This window comes from Pagrus pagrus (genome assembly GCF_965226575.1).
Source record: "Pagrus pagrus genome assembly, chromosome: 18".
In the NCBI taxonomy this organism is placed as follows: Eukaryota; Metazoa; Chordata; class Actinopteri; order Spariformes; family Sparidae; genus Pagrus; species Pagrus pagrus.
In genome coordinates, this window is record NC_140202.1 from 14,720,694 (window position 1) to 14,742,508 (window position 21,815).

At 42.2% G+C, this 21,815-nt stretch overlaps 2 protein-coding genes across 10 annotated transcripts in view; both read left to right on the forward strand.

Moving 5' to 3' along the window:
• eml1 (EMAP like 1) overlaps positions 1-4,582 on the forward strand; it is a 40,519-nt gene extending 35,937 nt beyond the window's left edge. For all 7 annotated transcript variants that reach the window (XM_084381272.1, XM_084381273.1, XM_084381274.1 and 4 more), the window contains 8 exons: positions 10-141; positions 866-933; positions 1,067-1,155; positions 1,414-1,511; positions 1,852-1,939; positions 2,200-2,295; positions 2,389-2,519; positions 2,697-4,582. In XM_084381272.1, coding sequence (XP_084237398.1) covers positions 10-141; positions 866-933; positions 1,067-1,155; positions 1,414-1,511; positions 1,852-1,939; positions 2,200-2,295; positions 2,389-2,519; positions 2,697-2,822 — 828 coding nt within the window. In that variant the 3' untranslated portion in view covers positions 2,823-4,582. The remainder of the gene's footprint in view (positions 1-9; positions 142-865; positions 934-1,066; positions 1,156-1,413; positions 1,512-1,851; positions 1,940-2,199; positions 2,296-2,388; positions 2,520-2,696) is intronic.
• A 1,157-nt stretch (positions 4,583-5,739) lies between these two features.
• Positions 5,740-21,815, forward strand: part of evla (Enah/Vasp-like a) — a 38,433-nt gene continuing 22,357 nt past the window's right edge. The window contains exon 1 of one of the 3 annotated variants that reach the window (XM_084380997.1): positions 5,740-6,214. In XM_084380997.1, coding sequence (XP_084237123.1) covers positions 6,210-6,214 — 5 coding nt within the window. In that variant the 5' untranslated portion in view covers positions 5,740-6,209. Of the gene's footprint in view, positions 6,215-10,857; positions 11,080-17,011; positions 17,345-21,815 lie in introns of those variants that run through there. The other 2 variants (XM_084380996.1, XM_084380995.1) reach the window with 2 other exon arrangements.

A 21,815-nucleotide genomic window follows, 5' to 3' on the forward strand; every position in this document is an offset into this window, starting at 1 on the left:
CCTCTGCAGGGTCACACAGATGAGCTGTGGGGTCTGGCTGTCCACCCCTGGAAGCCTCAGTTCCTCACATGTGGATACGACAGGCAGGTCTGTCTGTGGGACTCGAGTTCCCATCAGCTCATCTGGACCAAGAGTATGGAGGTAAGTTTAGTCAACACTGCCCCCTGGGGTCAGCCAGGGGAAATTACATATCACACAACAGCTAATGAGTCAGGCCATTAGTCTGTAGTCATTTTATCAGTTGCAATGTCCATTAGAAGCATCAAGAATATTATATTTAGCTACTAAAATGTATTGTATTATGTATGTGTTATATGGAATAGATGTATGTTTTGAAATGAATGTGCATGGAAAGACTTGAAAATCTGCAATTATCATATAAGCAATGTACCATGTGCATTATTTGGGTTTTTCATGAATTTGGTTAATAACAGATTTTCTCCTTTTAATTTTTTGACATTAACGATCCCATTTGGACATTTCATGACATGAAAATACTCTGATTTGAACAATAATTTGCGTCTGTAAAGATTTTTTCCACAAAAAGTTCAGTTACTTTCATAAAATCTATTTCTCCGCCCTCATTGAAAAATGTTTGGATACACAGAATCTGTTCATCATCCTTCAAATTGTTATGTACTTGAACGCTTTTGTAAATTAAGTGATGTATTGGACCATGATTGGCTCCCTAACTAGTGATGATGTCAGAAGATCCTGCTTGTATCTACACGTGTTAAACTCAGATTTAAGATGGGAACAGAGAAACTGTCCTCCTTCATCAGATGAATGTAAAAAAACAGCCATTTAGAAATCTACGTTCTGCACAGTGAAGCTTCAAATATCCTTTTCTTCCTGTTTCTGGCAGGATTCTGCCCAATCAGCAGGCTTCCACCCGTCTGGAGCCGTGGTCGCCATTGGAACTCAGACTGGCAGGTAGGGGTTTCCATCACTAAAAACACTTCTCTCCTCTCACTCTTTTCTAAATAAATATAGTGTTTTACTGTCTGCTTCAGTTAAACATTGATGAAGAACAAGTTTTCTGAGCAGTCTGTCTCTGACCCTGCAGGTGGCTGGTGCTGGACACTGACTCTAAGGATCTCGTCACAGTGCACACAGATGGGAATGAACAGCTGTCTGTTATGAGCTACGGGCCAGGTGTGCTGATAACTGCTGACAGTGTGTTTCCACTGTCTGTTTGCCCATTTGGACATTTACAGAATTTATTCATGTCTAAGGAAAAACAATAAGGATTATACAAAAAAGTTGTATTTTATGGTTTTATAGAATAATATTTCTAAAAACATTTTACAAAATTATTATTATAATTATAACTATTGAGCTTAGCTTATCTGCATCTACATTTTCTTTTCTTTTACCACCAATAATCTTCCTGTCTTCTTCTGTTTTATTCAGATGGTAACTTCCTGGCCATCGGCTCCCACGACAACTACATCTATATCTACGCTGTGGCAGAAAATGGGAGGAAGTACAGCCGAGTGGGGAAATGCTCGGTGAGCACCTGTATTTATAATCCCCCCTCATCCGTGGCTCCTGTATTTTTAGTTCCTCCCAGCATCAGCTTTATATTTAGTTCCCTCCTCGAGCTCTATATTTGGGCCTGTACGCTCTGTCCTCACTGTGTGTTGATAAAGAAGCTGTAAAATGACAACGAGCTGAGTCATGCCGTGGTGCGTCTATGTAAACATACTGACAAGGGCTGCTGTATCAAATCCAACCCACGTTGTTAGGATTATTTCTGGGGCTTGAAGAACCGCATTGCCTCTAGTCCAGGAACAGGAAGTGTCTGTAAAGATAAATAATCTAACCTGGTCCTTTTGTGTCAAATCTCAGGGTCACTCTAGTTTCATCACTCACCTGGACTGGTCAGTGGACTCCCAGTACCTGGTATCAAATTCAGGGGACTATGAGATTCTGTATTGTGAGTATGATCCCTCTCATCCTTTCACAGCCTTTCTAGTTTTGGTGGTTTAGTTGTTGTATTAATCACTTGAAGTGGTACCAAATTGTCAATGTTTAGCAGTTTACTCAACACATTAACTCTGTTAGTGCATACACTTCACTCCAATCAAAACCTGATGTGACAAGAGCTCATTTTTGCTGTGAAGTAGGTCCTGAAACGTATTAAAACAGCACCCATGATACTTAATTCATGTTTACTTGGTTTGTGTGTTTCCTCAGGGATCCCGTCAGTGTGTAAACAGGTGGTCAGTGTGGAGACCACCAGAGATATCGAGTGGAACACCTACACCTGCACTCTGGGCTTCCAGGTGTTCGGTAAGTGAAGGCTCATTCCCTCTCCCTCTTTATGTGTGTGTTTTAGTTTAATGTCCATTCATATAAATGTTTCCACTGCTCTCTGCTCCCCAGGCTTGTGGCCCGACGGCTCGGACGGCACCGACATCAATGCCGTCTGCAGGACCAATGATAAGAGCCTCCTGGTCACTGGAGATGACTTTGGGAAGGTCCACCTATTCTCATACCCCTGCTCACAGTTCAGGGTAAGATACTGTACGCTGTCAGGCAAAAATATACATCTTTGTCATGTTAAAGGATAAGTGTACCCAAAAATTAATATCATTGTCATTATCTACTCACCCTCATGCTAATGGAAGGTCTGGTGAAGTTTTCAGTTGACAAAAGGATGTTAAAGAAGTTCTTTTGCATTGTCTTTCCAGGCTCCCAGCCATGCTTACGGCGGCCACAGCAGCCACGTGACCAACGTCACCTTCCTGTACGACGACAGCTACCTGGTGTCGACTGGAGGGAAGGACATGAGCGTGATGCAGTGGAGGATAGTCTGAGGCAGAAACAGATACTGTCGGTTGTGACTGATGTCGGGGACCTGAAACCCAGCTGAACTGAACTGAACTGAACTGAACTGAACTGCACTAAACTGAACCGAACCAAACTTAAATTAACTCAGATGCTAAAAACAAAAAGTGGATCTGCCTGAACTGAAGTGAATTGACAGAAGAGGAACCCGAGGTTTCTATTCCTGATCTGCTCTCAGATCCCGAATGAGGTGAACTGTTGGAGGTGTAACGTGTTGTTGCTTGAAATACAAAAAATCTTGAATATTTCTCCTTTTTCTTTGATCACACTACATGTAAAAACAAAAAAAAAATGAAAATGAACATTTCTCTCTTACGTACTGTAGCCTACTCACCAATGAGACGAAACGAATCAAACGGATCAAATCCAACTAAACAGAACCAAAGGCTCGGACTTTCTGACTGCATTTGTACAGTTTGGCTTTCGCTGTTCTTGTGTTGTGTGAACTCCAGCCGCTGGACCGAGGAGGTTCCCAACTGAATATCATCGTGCCGGAGATCCAAGAGCATCGGAACAAAAACTGTGTATGGAAAGAAAGAACATAGTGATTTTCTAATTGTTAAACTTTCTTTTATTTTGTATTTAACAACTCAGGAAAGCACTAGTGAAGCAGGACTCCTCCCTGTTATTATTAACATTGACATATCAGAACGAGCCCGAAACACATCCAAACATGCAGAGAACCACGGTTAATATCAGCGACCAACCATTATTGACCCATTTGCGTTGACTAATTGTGTATGAAAACTACCTAAAGAGTCGAGGCAAATGCTGAATTTGGTGGACATGATATTAAAACTAAGGGCAAACGAAAAATGACATTATCTGGAATCAGAGTTAGGATTTTAACCATTTTCCACAAGATTATCTAAACATGTTCTACGTTTTTTTGTGCTTCCAGGTCTTTTTAAAAAAAGGCACCTTTTCTATTATTTATTGAGTCGAATCCTTCACTGCCAATTTCCTTTTTTCCTTTTGAGTTTTTCCCAGATGTGTAAATATGCAGAGAGGCTTGAATGAGTGGAAATGTGGGTGAATATACAGCATTTGAAACTGTTTCAGAGTTTTGGGATGAGTTGTTGCATCTTTCCTTCACTTAAACGTGCAGGGAAAATGAAAATCGAGCATGAAGTGGCGTTTTTCAATGATGTAAAGCCTTCTCAGATCTGTATCTAGGGGGAAAGGTGAGACCATTACACTGTAACTGTTTACGTCTGATGTGCACATCAGTCACTGGCAAGATATTTAACTGACCTGAAGCTTCTTGAGGTGTTTTTTTTGTTTTGTTTTTTACTATAATTCAGCCTGATAAACACACAGCGGGTGTCTTTACCTGCACAGTAGAAGAAGGAAATCACCATTTAGCACTTACTGTAGCTTTTCATGAACCAATGATGTCTGCGTTCAACCTTTCAAGCTGCATACGGTCCTTAAATGCACTGTATGCAGCATGTCACTCTCTCATCTCATGGTTAACAGCAAACAAATATTACACAAATCATGCATGATTAAACAAGATGTATTTGATTGGGGTTCAGTAGATATGAGGCATACTGTTCTGATTGTTGGAGTTGTCATATCAGGAAAAAAATCCTCTAACAGCAGTGATATAAAGTCACCACTCTTCAGGGTGAATGTAACATGATTTGTCTTACCACTAAACACTCGGGGCTGCAGAATACCATTGAACATTTAACATTTGTCTGAAAGTAAACGCAACATGAAATTACTTGTTTGTGTTGTGTCTTATATTTTCCACTTTTTCCCTTTCATTTTTTTTGTATGTTGCTGTTTAGTTTGACATCTTTATTTTAGGAGTAAGTATCAAAATCCCCAAGAAGTCACTGTTTTGTTGACTGAAAATTAATTATTTGAGACTCGACTTGTACTTGGAAGTTAAGGACTGGTGACTTGACTTGAGACATGATAAAGGACTTGTCTTCATTAAAAGTTTTCAGTTTAGGTTGTTTTGGGTTGGGTTTTTTTTATATCAGGCTTCACTTAAATGTGGAATAGGTAAGTTTTCTAACAATAATGTTTTGTTATTGGTGCAGAAAATCAGGTGTCACATTGGAGCAAATATGGCACATTTTTTGTTCAGTCAAACCCACCACTATCGTCCAGTCTAATTCTTAAATACAGCACTTTTATTTCACTGAATATCAATAAATATAATACAAATTAAATTTATGTTGAACATTTCCAACAGGTTAGAAGTAATATATTGTCTCGACTCTTTATAAAGACTGGATACTGCAGGTAAGACTGACTTGTCTTGACTTGACCAAGAAAAAATGGGACTTGGGACTTCCTGAGAATTGGACCAAATGACTTAAAGGGTAACTCCACCAATTTCACACAGCAAAGTTTGTTTATAGAAAGAAAACAAAATCATGCAAAGCCTTTTGTGGCTCCAGAGAAAGCTGCATGTGATCTGATATTCAGGGATGTCACTCTGTGGCTAAGTTGCATTGTGGGTAATATAGGTACCGGGTTTTGAAAAGCAGTCCACTGGTCTAGCATTGCACTCATATACACTGTTGGACTCGATACAGCAGAACCAGAGATATCACCTTGTTCATACCACACAGTCTTCTTTGTCTTCAAAACCTACATTACCCACAATGCAACTTAGCTACTGAGTGTCATTAGTGGAGGCAATTTAACAGGTGACATGCGTATCCTTAAGTCATATGTGCACTTTTATACTATACTGACGACCGGTTTATTTCTTTATAGTAAAACTATTGTCGTAAAAATTTAAATTTAGGAGGATTTTAAAGATAAAGCAGCTGAACACCAGACTTTAAGCTTTTATATTAGACATTAACTAACACCAGACAGGCACGCCGGTAATCTCAGGGTGGGGTAGGGGGGCGTCGGTGGGCTGCATGTGTGCGTCTTGGCCGCAGATGGGCAGCATCGAGCCGGTCTGTCTCCCCCTCCCTCCCCTCCTCCTTCGCACGCAGCAGGCTATTAGCATTTTCCCCCAAACCCGCTCCACCTCACCAAAACACTCCGAATGGGAAGAAAATATGGCTTGAAGGAGGCGGCGGCTGACGACCAGCGTTCACCGTCTTGCACCGAGCGCGATACCCGGCTGAACATGGACTTAAGGACGGGCGGCAGCGCGTGTGGAGAGCAGAGACAACGGAGCACAAAGCGGATGGGAGACAACGCTCGTGTTCTCGCTTAACACGACTCACCATCACCATTAGCAGCCTGTGATATCGCCACAAAGGACAGCTGATCCAAGCCTCTCAGACTGTAAATACAGACTAATAAATAAGCGGACCGGTGGTCCTATTCATCAGCCTCATCAGTGCCATCATCTCCGGCTGGATAAAGACGAGAAAATGAGGTAAGCGGCGGCCAGCACCATGCGCTCTGTTTGACGCGTCATGACAGATGCGCACTCAGCCCTCTGCCTCCAGCATCTGCATTTATACATTTATCTTATGAGAACATACACAGCTCATGATGTACTGAGGATGTGCAGCATCTCAGCCATCTTAAGGCTCGTTTTTCTGCATTAGGAGCACCCAGGGGCCCACCCACCGGGCCTCAGCTCCTTATAGGCGTCCTTTACCGCTCGCTGTACACTCCTGATATACACGACCCTTCATTTTTCATCAGTTCTGTCCTCTATTAGCCCTCTATTGTCGCCGCCGGACCCGCCCAGTGGGTTCAATGCAGGATTTAAGCCAGGATAATGTTGTCATGGAAACGACAGCATCATTTTCTTTATTTCTCCACCTGGTTGGGTTGATGCACCGGCCAGTGTGCTGAGTGGCTGCAGGGGGTGGGAAATAGGATAAGTGAGGGCGCATGGGAGGGAGGAGGGTGTTTATTCTGGTGGTTGCCAGGCAGGTTATCATATCGCCCCCCCTTACACCCACCCAACCACCCACCCTCACCCCTCCTCACACACACCTACATAAGCCCACCCCATGCACACATTGAGCCTATAGATAATGTGTCTCATGGCGAAATCCTCTTTCCATATTCGAGGATGGTATGCCAAACGCGTCGACTCCCCAGATCTTCTCCTGCAGCTCAGTCTCTGTATTCTGATCTATTTATGAAGCACTCCTTTTATATTTCCCCCTCCTGCTGCCTGTAGTTTGACTCCCCCGTGTCCCCGTAGCTGCAGCCTGCACCATTCTGTTTTATGGCTTCAGATTTAGTCTGACAGCTCTACTCTACAGTGCACTCTCACCGCTTTCACTGTAGCTACCGGTGTTTGTCTGCATGTGTGTGTGAGTGTGAGTGAGTGCGTCTGCCGGGGTGTGTAGTTGTGGTGTTACTCCCCCTCAGAGAGGAAGAGGAGACAGAGAGACAGAGAGAGAGAGAGAGAATAAGACAGAAATAGCACATCTGGATATCTTCATCTACGTACTCATCCAAAAAAAAAATCATCCCTCTCCTGTAACCTCACACGACTCAAAGCCAGTAGCTGAACTCTCCTGCTCTCAGACGATAAACATGTAAGATTCATATCTTCCAGTCCAGTTGGATGAACATGCCGTTTCCTCTTTTCTGTAAAGCTCTGCTGCCTGTGTCCCATCCTGTGTGTTTGTTCTTGCCAGAGGCAGATCTGTTCTTTGACTCAAAGCCCAAAAGGGAAGTCTTAAATCCGCACAAAGCAACAGCGAGACCTGCAGAGTGAAGAAAAGGAAGATTTAATTCAACCATTATTTGTTCAGCATCACTGCGTCCTTTGCTGCATTTATGTAAGAGTGCACGTGCATTATGTGAGTGTAGCCGAGTTATTTTTAGTCCTGTAACAGTAGTGGGTTCATTATGTGATGCTGTGTGTGTGTGTGTATGTGTGTGTGTGTGTGTGTGTGAGAGAGAATTGGGCAAAAAGCGAGCCGTCCGTCCTTTACTATTAATGCAGGACGATTTCTGAAGCCCCTGTTGTGGTGACTCATCGTAGGAAAGGTAGAGAGAGCGAGTGCAGCCAGCGGAAGGTAAAACGCTGAGTTATGCATCTTACTGCAGGCTGCTGCTGCTGCTGCTGCCCTCCTGGCTGATCAGAGAGCAGCTCCACGTGAGCCGGCGTCACCACGTACAGCCACTACACTCATGCTTCATTAATGGGGAGGATGTATAGGTTTACTTCAGCCTTTCAGAGAGACCAGAGGAAAGGAAAATACAGAGAAGGGCAGACAGAAATACAAAAATGTTTTTATTCAAGGAAAGAAAACAGAGATATGAAATGTTGTCTTAACACAACTTTGGCAAATTTTAATTTAAATCTGACACTATGATCAAACAGTATGCTGACAAGATAACTAGTCTCACCAGGCATTTGATTCTCTAGCTTGTGGGACTCGACACCAGACAGAAAAGTAAAAATATATAAGGTTTGTTTCTCATGTTTTTTTCAGGTTGGAGCAGGGTCAGTTACATTTCTCAGGTTTAAGAGGTTTTTTTTTAGCCATGCCTTGAATAGGATGTCATTCAGTCAACCACTTCGGTCCAGACTGGAAAAATCTGAACAACTATTACATGGTTTGCCATGAAATCCTATACAGACATTCACATGCCATGTGTGGCAGCCTACTGGCGTAAATATTGACGTCGCAACCAGCGCAGTTGCACCGGGCCCCGAGGCTGTCAGAGGCCCGTCCGCGGTCAGACTCAGAATAGTAGAGCTTAACCCCCTTAATTTTTTCCATTCATCCTCTGTGATAGTTCTTATCGCTTGATAATGCCATATATTTTTGGCCACAACCAGGATTTAGTTGTCACTCTTCCCCCCTTTTGGATAAACGTAAGTGACTTTTTGGAAAGAAGAAATATTTGCACCAGGGCCAGTCACAATGATGTTGCACTGCAGTGGCAGCCCCATCACTATGTCTGTGGGTGTGTTCCTGTCTATATTTTGTCTGTATGTGTGTGTTAACTGTACAATAGAGTGGAAAAAAATCAATCTTCCCTTTTATGGAGAATAGAGCATACTAAATTTGGAGATTCCCTGATTTTTTTCCTACCACCATGAGGTTGACATTTGTGGTTTTGAGTGAAATGTCTCACTTTAATGGATTGCCATGAAATAACACACCAAAATAATATGGTGGACGTGGATTGCAAGCATTACATCTGATAAACAAAAGAATGTTGGCATTGTCACTGTGAGATACTTTATGTAAGCGTGTGGCTGGAAACTCTTAGCCTTGTTTAAAGGGAAAACATGACAGTTAACAGACCTTAAAATGGGTACAAAAAATCAAAGACGGTGCATTGGGAAAAAAATTATATACATATATTTCGAGGAGTAATGAAGCCAACACAAGCGAAACACCCACAAACTGCATATACAAAGACAAACAGTGGATTAACCAACAGTCATGTGAAAATCATGATGCAATATTCAGATGGTGGTGATAGAGCGCTGCACGATATGGTCAAAAAATCAAATTGCAATTATTTTTGACAGATATTGCAGTTGTGTCTGATCATTTTTGCATCACAGCATCCTGAAAAATAATATTGCAGCTTCTTGCGATTTGGATATTGCACTTGGCCATATTTCAATTCATTGTGGAGCCCTACTCTAATGTTGATACAGCCCACACAGCCTCAGCTGTACTGTGTTTAGTGCTAATCAGCCAAATGTAAGCATGCTAACACACCAAACTAAGATGGATGACATGGATTGTGAAGATTTAATCTGCATCAACAAAGACAGTCATGTGAAAATCATAACACAATATCATAATCGTACAAGAGTCTTTATTTCTAGCAGTGGTTCAATGCTGGTTCAGTTTCTTCAACTTCAAGTGTTGATGCTGTTTTGTCTTCCTCCTGTAGGTGTCAGCAATAATGTATCAGTAGAGTACTGTTCGTTTCATTGTCTGCAATTATATAGGTCAAGTAACCACTTCATTAATAGGGAGATTACAGAATTCATATCTGCATATTTTTCTAGCACAGATCACTCCCCGAGGAGAGAGGATACATCCAAGGGGTTTCAAGAAGATTTAGAAAGTGGAAAAAACATACTCAAAATTATATATATATATAAGATTTGACAATGAATGTGCATCATGTGTCCTGTTGGCCTGATGGAGGTCACACAGGCTGTATCAGATGACCCCAACACATACTGTGAGAAGCATTTACAGTCAAGTCACAATACATTTCTGAATACATACATACATACATATATAGCTTCTTTTTCTTTCGGATGCATATTCTTGCGTCCTATTTCATACGAGCCCTGTTTTTGGATAAGAAATTTATCTTGTATTTCACTGACCCTCCAGGCTCCATTTTGGAGTCTGTTGCGTGTTTCGTACTATTTTCTAAACCCACAAAGCCTCCTAATCTTTCCGTGGACTAGACGGCTCTTTGTTTGTTCCCCACACCTCAGCTTCGTCGTGGCAAAAAAGCCTAATCTTCAGAGTTTGCCTCAGCCAGATGGACCACCGGTCGAGGACAAGCGCTGACAAAACCGCGAGCAAACCACAAATGTTGCAGTAGATGAATGAAACCCTTTGTTGCTGGAATATAAAACTAATCATTACATCTGTTCCTGCAGTGAGCTTTAATGTCTTGTCCTCTTTATGAGAGCTGAGCTGAATGAATGAATGAATAAACTGGTGTGTTGCTGTGTGTTTCCCCACTCTGTAGTTAATTGATGATTAGGGGTTACATGCATTTTTTAGACGTCGGTTACCGTAGAATCTATTTAAAGCTTCACCCTACTGTTTCATGAACCTTACATGCTATAGAGAGGCGGCTTGTAAAGGCACTCCTGTTTCCTATATAGTCTAACATGTAATTTCCATCCAGTGGAAATGATTCCTTGGAGGTTGAAAGACGGCACTCCAATCCTCGGAGTGGAGAGAGGTGACTGGTCCAACACAGGTCACATGATCTTCTCTCTCTCTCTCTCTCTCTTGCATTCCCTTACTCTGTTGCAACACTCCTCATCTCTCTCTCTCACTCACTCCTTCCCTCCCACTCTCTCTCTCTGTCTCAGTCTTATGTCTGCTCTGTTGGCGTAGAGGATTTAAAAAAAAAGAAAGAAAGGAACGTTTTTAGAGGATGTGAAGAAGAAGGGAAAAGGTTGCTTCAGCATGTGTACCGCTCTCTCCTCTCAGGCTGACACTTCCCCCTCTCCTCCATAATCTCTCCCCTTTATACCTCTTTTCATCCTTTGCCTGAGGATTGGACTGACTCCTTCAGCGACATGTATTCCCTGGACGACTTTGGGTAAGTCGACCCCCTCATCATCTTCTCTCTCTCTCTCTGTCTCTTTTAGCCTTTCTGTGCTTTTGGAGTCATGTGCTTAAAACAAAAAAAAACTGGCTTTGGAGTGTTGTTTCTTCTCTCCCGAGTGTTTCTGTTTAAAGCCTGGCTCAGCTTCCAGACCGCAGAATCTGTACTTGTGGGATTGTTTGTCAGCAGCAAAACCTGCATTTCTTTCTGAATCATCCGTCTCAGCCCTACATGCTGTTGAAAAATGTGACTGGATTGAGTTGGAAAGAAATCCAGGAAAAACAGGAGAGGAAAAACTCCTCTAGGAGTTGCTGACTTTCTGTGTTCTGTCTCCTTCTTTCCACCCCTCTGTCTGTGTTTTCTCTGGAGCCAGCTGTTAGCAGAGGAGCCTGATTGGTTACCCTTCAGCATATCTTTCATTGGTTCAGTCTTTTTCCTGGGAAGAAGGAATGAGCTCCTCGCTGTCTGTCGGTGTGTCCGCTCAGCTGCTCGCTGTCGTTCACGGGATGGATCCCATCTGACTCGTTGCCTGTGTGAGAAAGAGAGACAGGAAGAAAGGGATAGAGAGCGCTAATCTCTGAATGGCTGAATGAGTGGGACTATCAAAAGCCAGATGACACAAGGATAGAGGGGTCGCTGTATAATATGGCCTTGGCAGATTACAGCGGGGCACAGTGATTTGTTGAAGCTCAAATACAGATGTGGAGCCGAGTGGGGTAGAGGAGATAACATCAGGGGTTTACGCTTGACCACATGCACTCTAGTAATCTACTGTAAAGTACAGTACATCAGAGGGAAAACCTCTCTCTCACAGTTCACTGTTCATTATTAAAGAGGACCTGCTCACACTAGCATGATCATGTAACAGAAAAGAAACTGAGATAATCAGGCCAGTCACAGTAATTACTTTATTGACTTATCCTATCTTATATTATGGTACACAACTTATCGACTTGTCCATTTATGCACGTATCCTCGATCATTTTTGCTGACGTCGATGTTACCCATTGTGTTTATAAAGTGCAGCGGGAAGGACGTACTTTTGGAGGCAAACCCCAAAGTTTACATTACCCCTTTTTCCATTTTTCATTGGATTATTGCTGAAAATAAGCTCAGTGGTTTATCCACTACATGATCTTCACAAATGAACATCACTTAAATTATTTTTGAAGCGTAAATGAAATTTGCAGCTCGCAGTCCCCTCCCTGCTCTCTACGTCACCACACTTGCACGACTCCTTCCTTTATTTTTTCAAGGCAGTTCTCTTTGCCTCGCTTTTCTTCAAGCGTTTTCGTCACTTGTTTACTAGTATAAGCTGTCACACAGAGCGCTGGAGTTGGTAGCTCTCCCTGGCACCAGAACAGAACGATCCTGCTCTCCGCCTGGTCGCCAAACAGATAGGACCGCCTCATTATGGCGTTCTCTGTCCTGATTGGATAAAGTGAGCAGGTATAACAGAACATTTATTTTCCCTTTTATTGCATGAGCAGGAGGAGGAGAGACATGGATTAATGACCAAACACTCAATAACAATGACAGCTGTTTGAATATGGAATTATTTTAATAAAAAAATATCACTTACAGCAGCTTTAAGTCGGCCTGTAAAGATGGACCAGTGAGTGGATGAGTCTCCATGTTTGGCGTGATGACATTTAATGCCCCCCACATCCTCTGTAGTTGCATTAAGCCACCTTATTTCAGGCCTTTTAACCATTCAAAAAAACCATTGACTTCAAGACGAGGGAACCTGTCATCATTTCATCCCATTCAGTCAGCTCTCCCCTTTCTTACCCTGTCACCCTTCAGACATTACAGCACGTAAGTAACAGTACATATTCCACTGAATGACAGTTATATAAAAATATAAATGCAGGACCCTTGTTGTATTGTATTGTATTTAATTCTTCACTGACTGAGAGATCACCGAGTTGAATGAAATATGAACAGGCTTATATTCCTTCCTTCATTTTGTACACGCTGTGTATCCATCAGCGTATCCTATGTAAGTATTTTCCTCCAAATGGAAGCGGCGTTTCCCTTTAAGGATCAGGATTAGTGACAGAAGCAGACACAAGAGCGCTGAAGAAGGTGGAGGGAGGCGGAGGAGCTGTAGCGGTGGGGGAGGGGTTGTGTTGAAGTGGGGGTTGCTACCCATATTGTACTGTATGTGTGTCCATGACAATTAGCCTGAGGGCCAACTGGCATCTATAGAGGTGTGTGATGAATAAGTGATGTCGTCATGATGTTCAATATGCTGATTCCTCACTCTGGGAGGCTTCACTGCTGCTTACTGTGGATATGATACCATCATATCCACTCCTGATTAACACAGTGATCCATAATTAAGCTTTCGTCTAAGGATCGTTCAGTCTCATTCGATATTTTGATTTGGTGTATTGATATAAAACCAATATTGTGTCTGAAGAGTCTTTGTAATGAACAGTAAATGCCTCTAATTGCAGAGTAACATCCACATCACCAATGACTTTTTGTCAAGCATCCTTTTGATTTGCTAATTTAGGAACACAGTGATGAAATGTCTGTCCTCAGAGCCTTATAAAATGCTCTGATGAAAGTGTGCAGGAGTTTTTATGGTTCTTTCACAGTTAGTTTATGATCCGACACACTTGTCAATAAGATTTTCTGGAGCGCAAGAGCTTTGAAGTGTCTGCTGGGAACATAATAGGCACCCCCAACCCCAAATAACATCACAATCGTAATATGGCAAAGTGCAATATCCATATCGAGGGACCTGCAATTTTGTGATAAAGGTAAAATGTGTCACAGCCCACCATATAAATGACGAATTGTGGTGCCACAGAGATGCCCTGGCCTATGAGATCATATTCTCCAGATGTAAGGGAACATGCTTATTCGATACAGTCACTTCATTTTTAAATTTTCTTCAGCAAAATGTCCCACTGAAATTGTGACTTATGTAGCTATTGTTATATCTGTCAAAATAATGCTGTGATTCTTTGCATGCGGCTCGGCCCTACCTCCATCACATTGTTACATCAACAATACAGAGGGCTTGAGATGATGTCATCACACTAACAGATACTCATGTCTGACAAACTCCATTAGACTGAAGACGTAACACAATTCATGGGCAATATTAAGACTGTATCTGAGCAAATGTCCCAAAGGTAATCAATTCCTGAGTACATCTACTCTTTATCTTCATCTTAAAGCATGTCTGTGTTACAGGGATACTTTGTTTATATATATATATATATATATATATACACATACTGTATATACATATTGCAAGATAAGATAGATCCTAGTAAAGTTTACTGTTTTGGTGCATTGATTGCATTATGCATGATGCATTATGGACACTAAAGTAGGTTGTTAAACTGTAAAATATTTCTCACCAAAAAAATATGTTATGTCTTCAAGAAAACTATCTGGACAAAGTTGAGATCTTTAGAGATTTTTTTTTTTTTTTCCTTTCATCCTTTATGTTGAAAAGGCAGCTAGGAGAGATGGGCAGGAAAGTGGGGAGAGAGAGGTGAAAACATGCAGTGAAAGGGCTTCGGGTTGGACTGAAACCCGCACCACTGCTGAGGACTCAGCCTCTGTACACGGGACACATGCTCTTGAGCTAACAGGGTGCCCCAAGTTGAGATATTTTGAGTGTTCATTGTGCTAAATTTAACTTTTAGCACCAACGACTCCACATCCATGTATTGTCACATGTTTGATGCCCAGTGTGATCACTTGCCCTGCAGCAGTTGAGCTTTGCCTGTTCTCATTTTCTAAATGTTAGAGAGCGGGCAGCGTCCTCCCTCCTCAGGGCACGACAGAGCCTCGTCTGCACAGATCGAGCTTGTTAACATTTGCCCGACCGGCCACAGAGATGTCCTGCAGTCCAGCTGGGCACTCAGAGCCTCCGACGGGCCAACGGTGTTTCTGCTATAACAAGTCTGGTAAAAACAAATCACTTTTGACTGCCGCTCCCATTCAACCAATCACTGTTGATCGTGACCCTCATTTAACCAATCACAAGTGGCATTTTTTTTGCTGCGGAGTGGCATGTCACGCCTCCTGGCGGTGTGACTGTTGTTTGCTGTCACAGCGGCATATGAGGTCAGCTGTTGGAGTGGAGGCCAGTGAACCAGAGAGGTCAAAGTTGAAAGAGTAATAATCTGTCATACTCACGCTGGAGTACTGTCAGTCCTGTGTGTGTGTGTGTGTGTGTGTGTGTGTGTGTGTGTGTGTGTGTGTGTGTGTGTGTGTGAGAGAGAGAATTTGAGGCTCTTGATGGGTGTATTAATTCTATGTTTTGATCACCAGCCTTGACAGTGTCAGCTGGTAATGTATTCACCTTGTGAGTCTGTGTGTGTGTCACGGCAGCATGTGTTCCTGGAGACACCTATTGTAGCAGGAACTAACACAGAAGTGTTTTTATGTCTGCCTGACTGTCCGTGTGTCTGTGGACAGATTTTTTCAGCATGATAGCGTCACAACCGTGCAAGATGCAGTCACGTAACTTTACAGGATTGAAGTTGAGATCAAAATGAAGGCCGACTTTGAAGATGGGCGTGAGAACTCATGCAATAATGTAGCAGTCATCGGTCAGTGCATGAACATGTTGATGGGTGTCGCAACTGGTGCGATCCTTTGAGGTGATCCTTTGAGAGAGTCTCTTGTCTTATTTATTATATTTGATCATCTTTTGATCGTTGTCTGAGGAAGACCTGAAGCCTGTCAAAGGGTCACTCACAAAACGCTTGAAAAACGATTTTTTAAGGCTGTTATATTGCTATCAATATTTTCTTTTAAGTTTAATAAAGTCTAATAATGATATATCGACCAGTTTAAAATTTTGGTCGTTTAAATTTATTTTTTTACTTAAATGCACATTTTATAAGAGGAAAATTAGAAGGATTTAAAGAATTGTGACCAGGACCTGAGCAGGATATTTAACATATTAACAAAACTAAAAGTCAGCCAGGACAATGGGAAGATAAACCAAACTTGAATGGAAGATGTGTCTCGGCCCTGAATGGCCCCCTAACTTTTGGTGTGGGTGCGGATAAAGAAACGGATTCAGGATATTTTTCTCACTTTCTTTAACATTTAGAGACAGGGCATCCATCCATCCATCCAATAAAAGCCATTCATCGTCTAATAACTACTGCACACACTTTTGTGGTATAGTTTTATCCATCCAATAGTTGTTGAGATATTTTAGTCTGGACCGAATTGGTAGACCAATCAACCAAAGACCTACGCCGCTAGCCTGGCCAAAAATAAACTTGTCAGTGCTATGTCATGGAGACGCTGCGTACATCAATATCATTATATCAGCATCAGCTTATATAGGCCAATTCACCGATCCAGTTCTAGTTTTAATTTAACTGGAATACAGTCTGGACAGAGTGCCTCCAGCCAGTGATAAAGCTGATAAAACGCCTCTCTGATTGAGTGTTCGTTAGTCAATTACTCAGTGGATGTTAATGGACTTTCAGCACGCCACCTCTCCCAATAAATGTGCGTCGTACATGTTGGTGTATGTTCACCAGCTTCATGTGTCCGCTGAGGTCGAGGGCATCCCAATCAATAGGAGCGACCACAGTATGAACCACTGGCTGTTAATACAGGCTGTGCTTAATACTGGGTGGCTATGGCAACAGCAGGCTACAGTGGGGGGTAACAACACACACACACACACACACACACACACACACAAGCATTAAACATTAGTGTGCGTGTGGAGGGGGGGATAGAAGCTGGTTGAGACGGATATGAGGTAATCTCCCTTGGGTTAACAGTATGACAATAGCACAGAGGTTCAATCACACACACACACACACACACACACGCACGCTCATCTGTTATGCGGTCATCAGACAACAGGCTGGTCAATGACTTCATCCCTGCCAGTCTGTCCGTCAGTCATCTCTTTGTTGCCGGATGGATCATAGTGGATGCAGCAGCGCAAGAATTCAACACTGAGGGACGTTTTTTAATCTCATTTTTAAGTGGATGTTTTTGTTCTTTTACAGCCGTCGCTCTTGTTTTTATGTCATTTATGTGGCCGGCTTTCAGCAGGAGGATTAAACTGCGTTTAATGAGTTATAGTTTGAAGCTAGCGGAGCAGCCCGAGAGGGAGTTTGTGTCTTAGACTGCTGCAGTTGTTGTTTTTGCTGTTCACCAAAATGGACATACATCGGCTCCAAGTGCTTCGTTACTGCCTCCCCCAGAGTGTCAGTGACTCAGGGTTGTTTTACAGCCACATCGCCGCCAGGTTTGTACCCACACTTTGTGCGACAATGTGTGTGAGAACGTGTGGTCACTTTTACTTCCAGTATATGTCAAAGATGAGCGATGAAAGTTAAATGTCAAAGGCGGCAAATTAACTGAACAAAGAGATGAAAACCTTGTGGGTTTGTTTGGAATACGTGCTCTTGACGTCTGATAGTTTTCGATCGTTGTGTGTAAAGAAAGTGTTTTTATGTTTAAGCAGCAGCACAGACAGACAAATCTTTCCCTGCTGTATTTTAATCAGAGCTAAAATACTAATCTTTAATCTTAATCTGGCCTCAACAAACTGTCGTTCACACACAGAATTTAGGTTATTTCGGATTACTTATTCTGTGCATGGATCATTTGAGTTTGACTGCGAGCAAAACATCTCAATTTTAGCGTCTTGTGTGTAAGAGTTAAGTGTCAGAAGTTGTGACTGTGATGTGTTTTGATTCTCTCCTCCTGACTCGTCGCATCTTTTCAGTCAAAGCCAGCGATGCTGCCAGAGAGATGCAGCGGCCCGCAGTGTGAACACCACACCGAGCATCTTCTTTATTCTAAACACCCGGCAGCCTCACATAGAGCATCTCTGAATAGCCAGGCTTTGTAAGGGCTCCATACATGTTTAATTCACACAAGTATTGAAGACAGCATGGCTTCTGGCTAAAATTGCAGCCTTTCGGGCCAGTGCCCTTCTCCTTCTCTCTCTGTTTTCTGATGGGAGGATGGAAGATGCGGATAAGAGATGGAGAGAGGGGAGGGAGGTTTGGTCGCTGCTGCTGTCCCAAGTGAGAGCTGAAGGATCAAACAGCTCTGTTGGCTGTCTTGCTATCATGAGGGAGAGGAGGAAGGGAAGGGGGGCGACGATTTAAAAAAAATAAAGGACAATGAGGTTTTATGTGGACAGTATGTGCAGCTGCTGCTTAAAAATGGCCTGAACAGCTCAATATGTAGCACACAAGAGCCTGCATGGTCGTTCAAACCCGATAGTGGCATCATGACATTAGCCTGCTTTAATGAGAGCTGCGATAGACAATTACATAAACATTTCATTGTGTGTTTGTGTGTGAGTGTGAGTGTGTTAGTGCGTGTGTGCGTGGGGGCTGTGGAGGGGGGGGAATCATTTAAAATTTTATTTATACTGTCACGATTTCATTTTCACTGGACAATTATCGTGGCCAAAAGACTTCCCTTTAACTTTGTTTAGTGTATGTTTTGTCTGCTTTTTCTCAAATGAAAAACTTGCATTAAACGTATAAATGTGTTATATGAGTGTGGAGAGGTGCTGAGAGAGTCTATGTGACCATAAATGTCTGTCGTTTTGACGTGATTTTGCACAGCAGGAGTAAATCAATGAGTAGCGGCCACACACCAGGTCAATGCCACACTGGCTAGCTCACAGTTAACTGTTACTGCAGCTTTTTCTTCTTCTTTTTCTGTTGTATGGCGGTTGGTAAGGTGCATTACTCACACCTAATATAACAAAGCGAGAACAGAAAGAAACAGAAACTATTGAAGAACACGCTTTTCAGTCGCACTGCTTTTCCTGTTGATTACATATGATGGCCGGATGCAGACATTCCTGTCATCCCTGCGCTGTTATTTTATCAATAAACCTCTTTTTATTTTATATTTCTGAGAATTTACTTCATTTGTATATATCACAATTAAAAAAACAGAGTGTATGATACTGGACGTTATCTATATATCCCTAAACTTAAGTCAGAGTGGACAGAAATTACAGAAAAATCGCAGAAAAATACAATAACGAAGAACAGAATGACAACCCTAAACAAATGAAATAGTGTTGCAGTAAACATTCAGTGCAGTGAGTTAACATAAATATGGCTGACCATTTTTCCCTATTTTGTGCCGCCTGGTTGAATGAAATGAACTATTTTCATTCCTATGAGTGTGTTTTGGTGCCAGTACACCTGTAATCAGTCACTTATATGTATTTCAGTATATTGTAATACATGTGAAGCACACAGTCAAGGAAATGCAGAATGTAGGTCATGAATTTCTGTCATTATGTTGTGTGTGTGAATTCAAGTAGCAGCGCTGGAAACTGATACATCATGGCATGAGACTGAGCTTTTTGCGCACAACTGGGACATTTAGCTAAGAACATAAGCACATTAATGCGGTTTGCATTAATGCCATTAAGACGGCAGTTCTCTGCTCTCTCTCTCTCTTCCCCATTTGGGGCTTAATTTTAGCCCTTTCTGCATTATTGCAGGGGAGTATCACTGGGGCAGAGGTTAGATAAACACACCATGGTGTAGTACAGTTATCACAATCTGGACAACATGGATGGATCAGGGATGCTGAAGCTTTAATGACGTTGTGTGTAGCTTATGAGCATCTGAACTGCTCCGCCACTATATAATAGTCTTTTTGTTAGTGGAATATGATGCATTAGTGGAGGAGCTGGAGATATCTTTTCTTTAAGTCTCTGAATCCTCATCGCTGCGGTCTTAATCGCGATTACATGAAAAGCATGTTACTTAAATATTCAGTGCTAATACCTCACGTAGAATGTCTCATACATATTTATACCAGCCTACAGTAGAAAGACAAATGTAGAATTTGGCTCCATATGAAAGAAAAATAGGTCTTTGCTGCAGTCTCAAGGGGGGAAAAGTGCAAATCTGAATCTTTTTTATTAAGTGTCAGGTTTATATGTCGGCAGCTGAAAACCTGCCATATGAGATGCATGAGATGACATGCAGTTAGTGAGTTAGTTTTTTAGGTCGACTTAGCAATCAGAGACTTAGACATCATAAGTATAGAAGCTTGATTCCACTCTTGTGTCTGTGCCGTGTAAATATGTAGCCGCTACAGGCTGTTAGCTGTCTAGTTAGCTATACTTAGTATAAGGACTAAAAACACAGGGAATGCCAAAGTGTAAAAATGACACACCATTTCACGGAGTCACGTGCCACCTGATTTATTGGCTAGGAGCAGTAACTTGAGTCTCTACTGGTTGCCAACTGCTCCTAGCCAAGAAATAGCCTGGCCCAGCAGTGAGCTCGGATCGTCAGAGGATTGTTGGTGTTGTTTATTATTGGATCATCACCTCTTGAGGTACAAGGTGACAAGGGGCTCGCTAGTTAGCATGCTAACTTCAATCGATACCCCTGTAACACAGTACATATACGTCTTTGAAATAATGTCAAAGGTGTTATTTCTTCACTCTCTCTTGATAATTTAAGCTGCTTTTTGAATGTTATAAACTAAAATTCCTACATATTGCACCTTTTAAGAGTTTGATTTGACACGCATGGAAAATGGCGGGGCGATTATAATCTGGATGTAGATCGCAACATTTGAATAATAATTCTTTATGACTGTTTGAGACTCTTTTTTAGTTTTAATTACAGTAGTAGGGTGTTCCTCACGTGAAGCAACATCAGTGCAATCCCTGAAATCTGGCATCTGTCGTATTTCTTGCTGTTTGCCGACAAGCTAACTGTGCTTTGTTTGCTCACTTACAAATGAGCAGGCTTCACACTGCTCCCCAGCAATATAGTTGGCTTGTGCTGTTTTTAGTTCCCGCAGGCCTCCTTCCCTCCGTGTGCCTGTGAACAGTACTTTCCCCGTGGAGCAGATTAGAGGTCTTGTACGAGAGTTAAGTCCTGGTTAATTTAGATTTAAGACTGCAGTGAGGTAATGATCTGCCTGCCAGGCTCTGTCTCTAATCCAGCCAGTCAGACAGACCTCTTGCCTCCGTCAGCTGGACCCCAGCACCCACCCAAACACACACACACACATGCATCCATACTGTAAATGTATACACCCCCACCTATTCTATACAAAGGCGGTGGCTTTGCCTTGCCCCAAAATTTCCAGTGATCCCTGGAGGCTATAATCCTCATGGTGGCCGTAATAATGACAGACGACTAACCGAATCCATATACAGTTACCAATCTATGTGTGTGTGTTGGGGAGGGGGAGGTGGGGAGTCGATGCGTTTTAACCATCGTTGTGAGGACATTTGTATATTGTGAGGACATTTTGGCTGGTCCTTAGGTTTAAATTAAGCATTTAGTTTAGATGGTTTGGATAGAGTTAGTTGTTAGTGACAAATTTATGACAACCCAGTATCATGCCAAATCGTAAAAAAGACCCCTTGGTCCACCGTGTCTCTGTCGTGTTTGGCCTGTCTAACCATGAAAACAAAACTCTCATTCGGTGGTCAAGCTAGTAATAACAAACATGGAACGACTGGTGAGACTTTCAAAATAAAACCACCAAAACTGCCTGGTTAGGTTTAGGAAAACATCGTGGTTTGGCTCAAAATAACTTTTTCCATAAATAATCACCACTACTTGGTTTTGGAAAAAGATCATGGTTTAGTGAAAATAAATGTTCCCATGAAGTCAAAATTGATGTTTGAATGTTTTTATCACATAATTCTTGCTGTGTATCTCTACTTTGCGCCAGTATTAGACCAATCAGTGACAACAAAG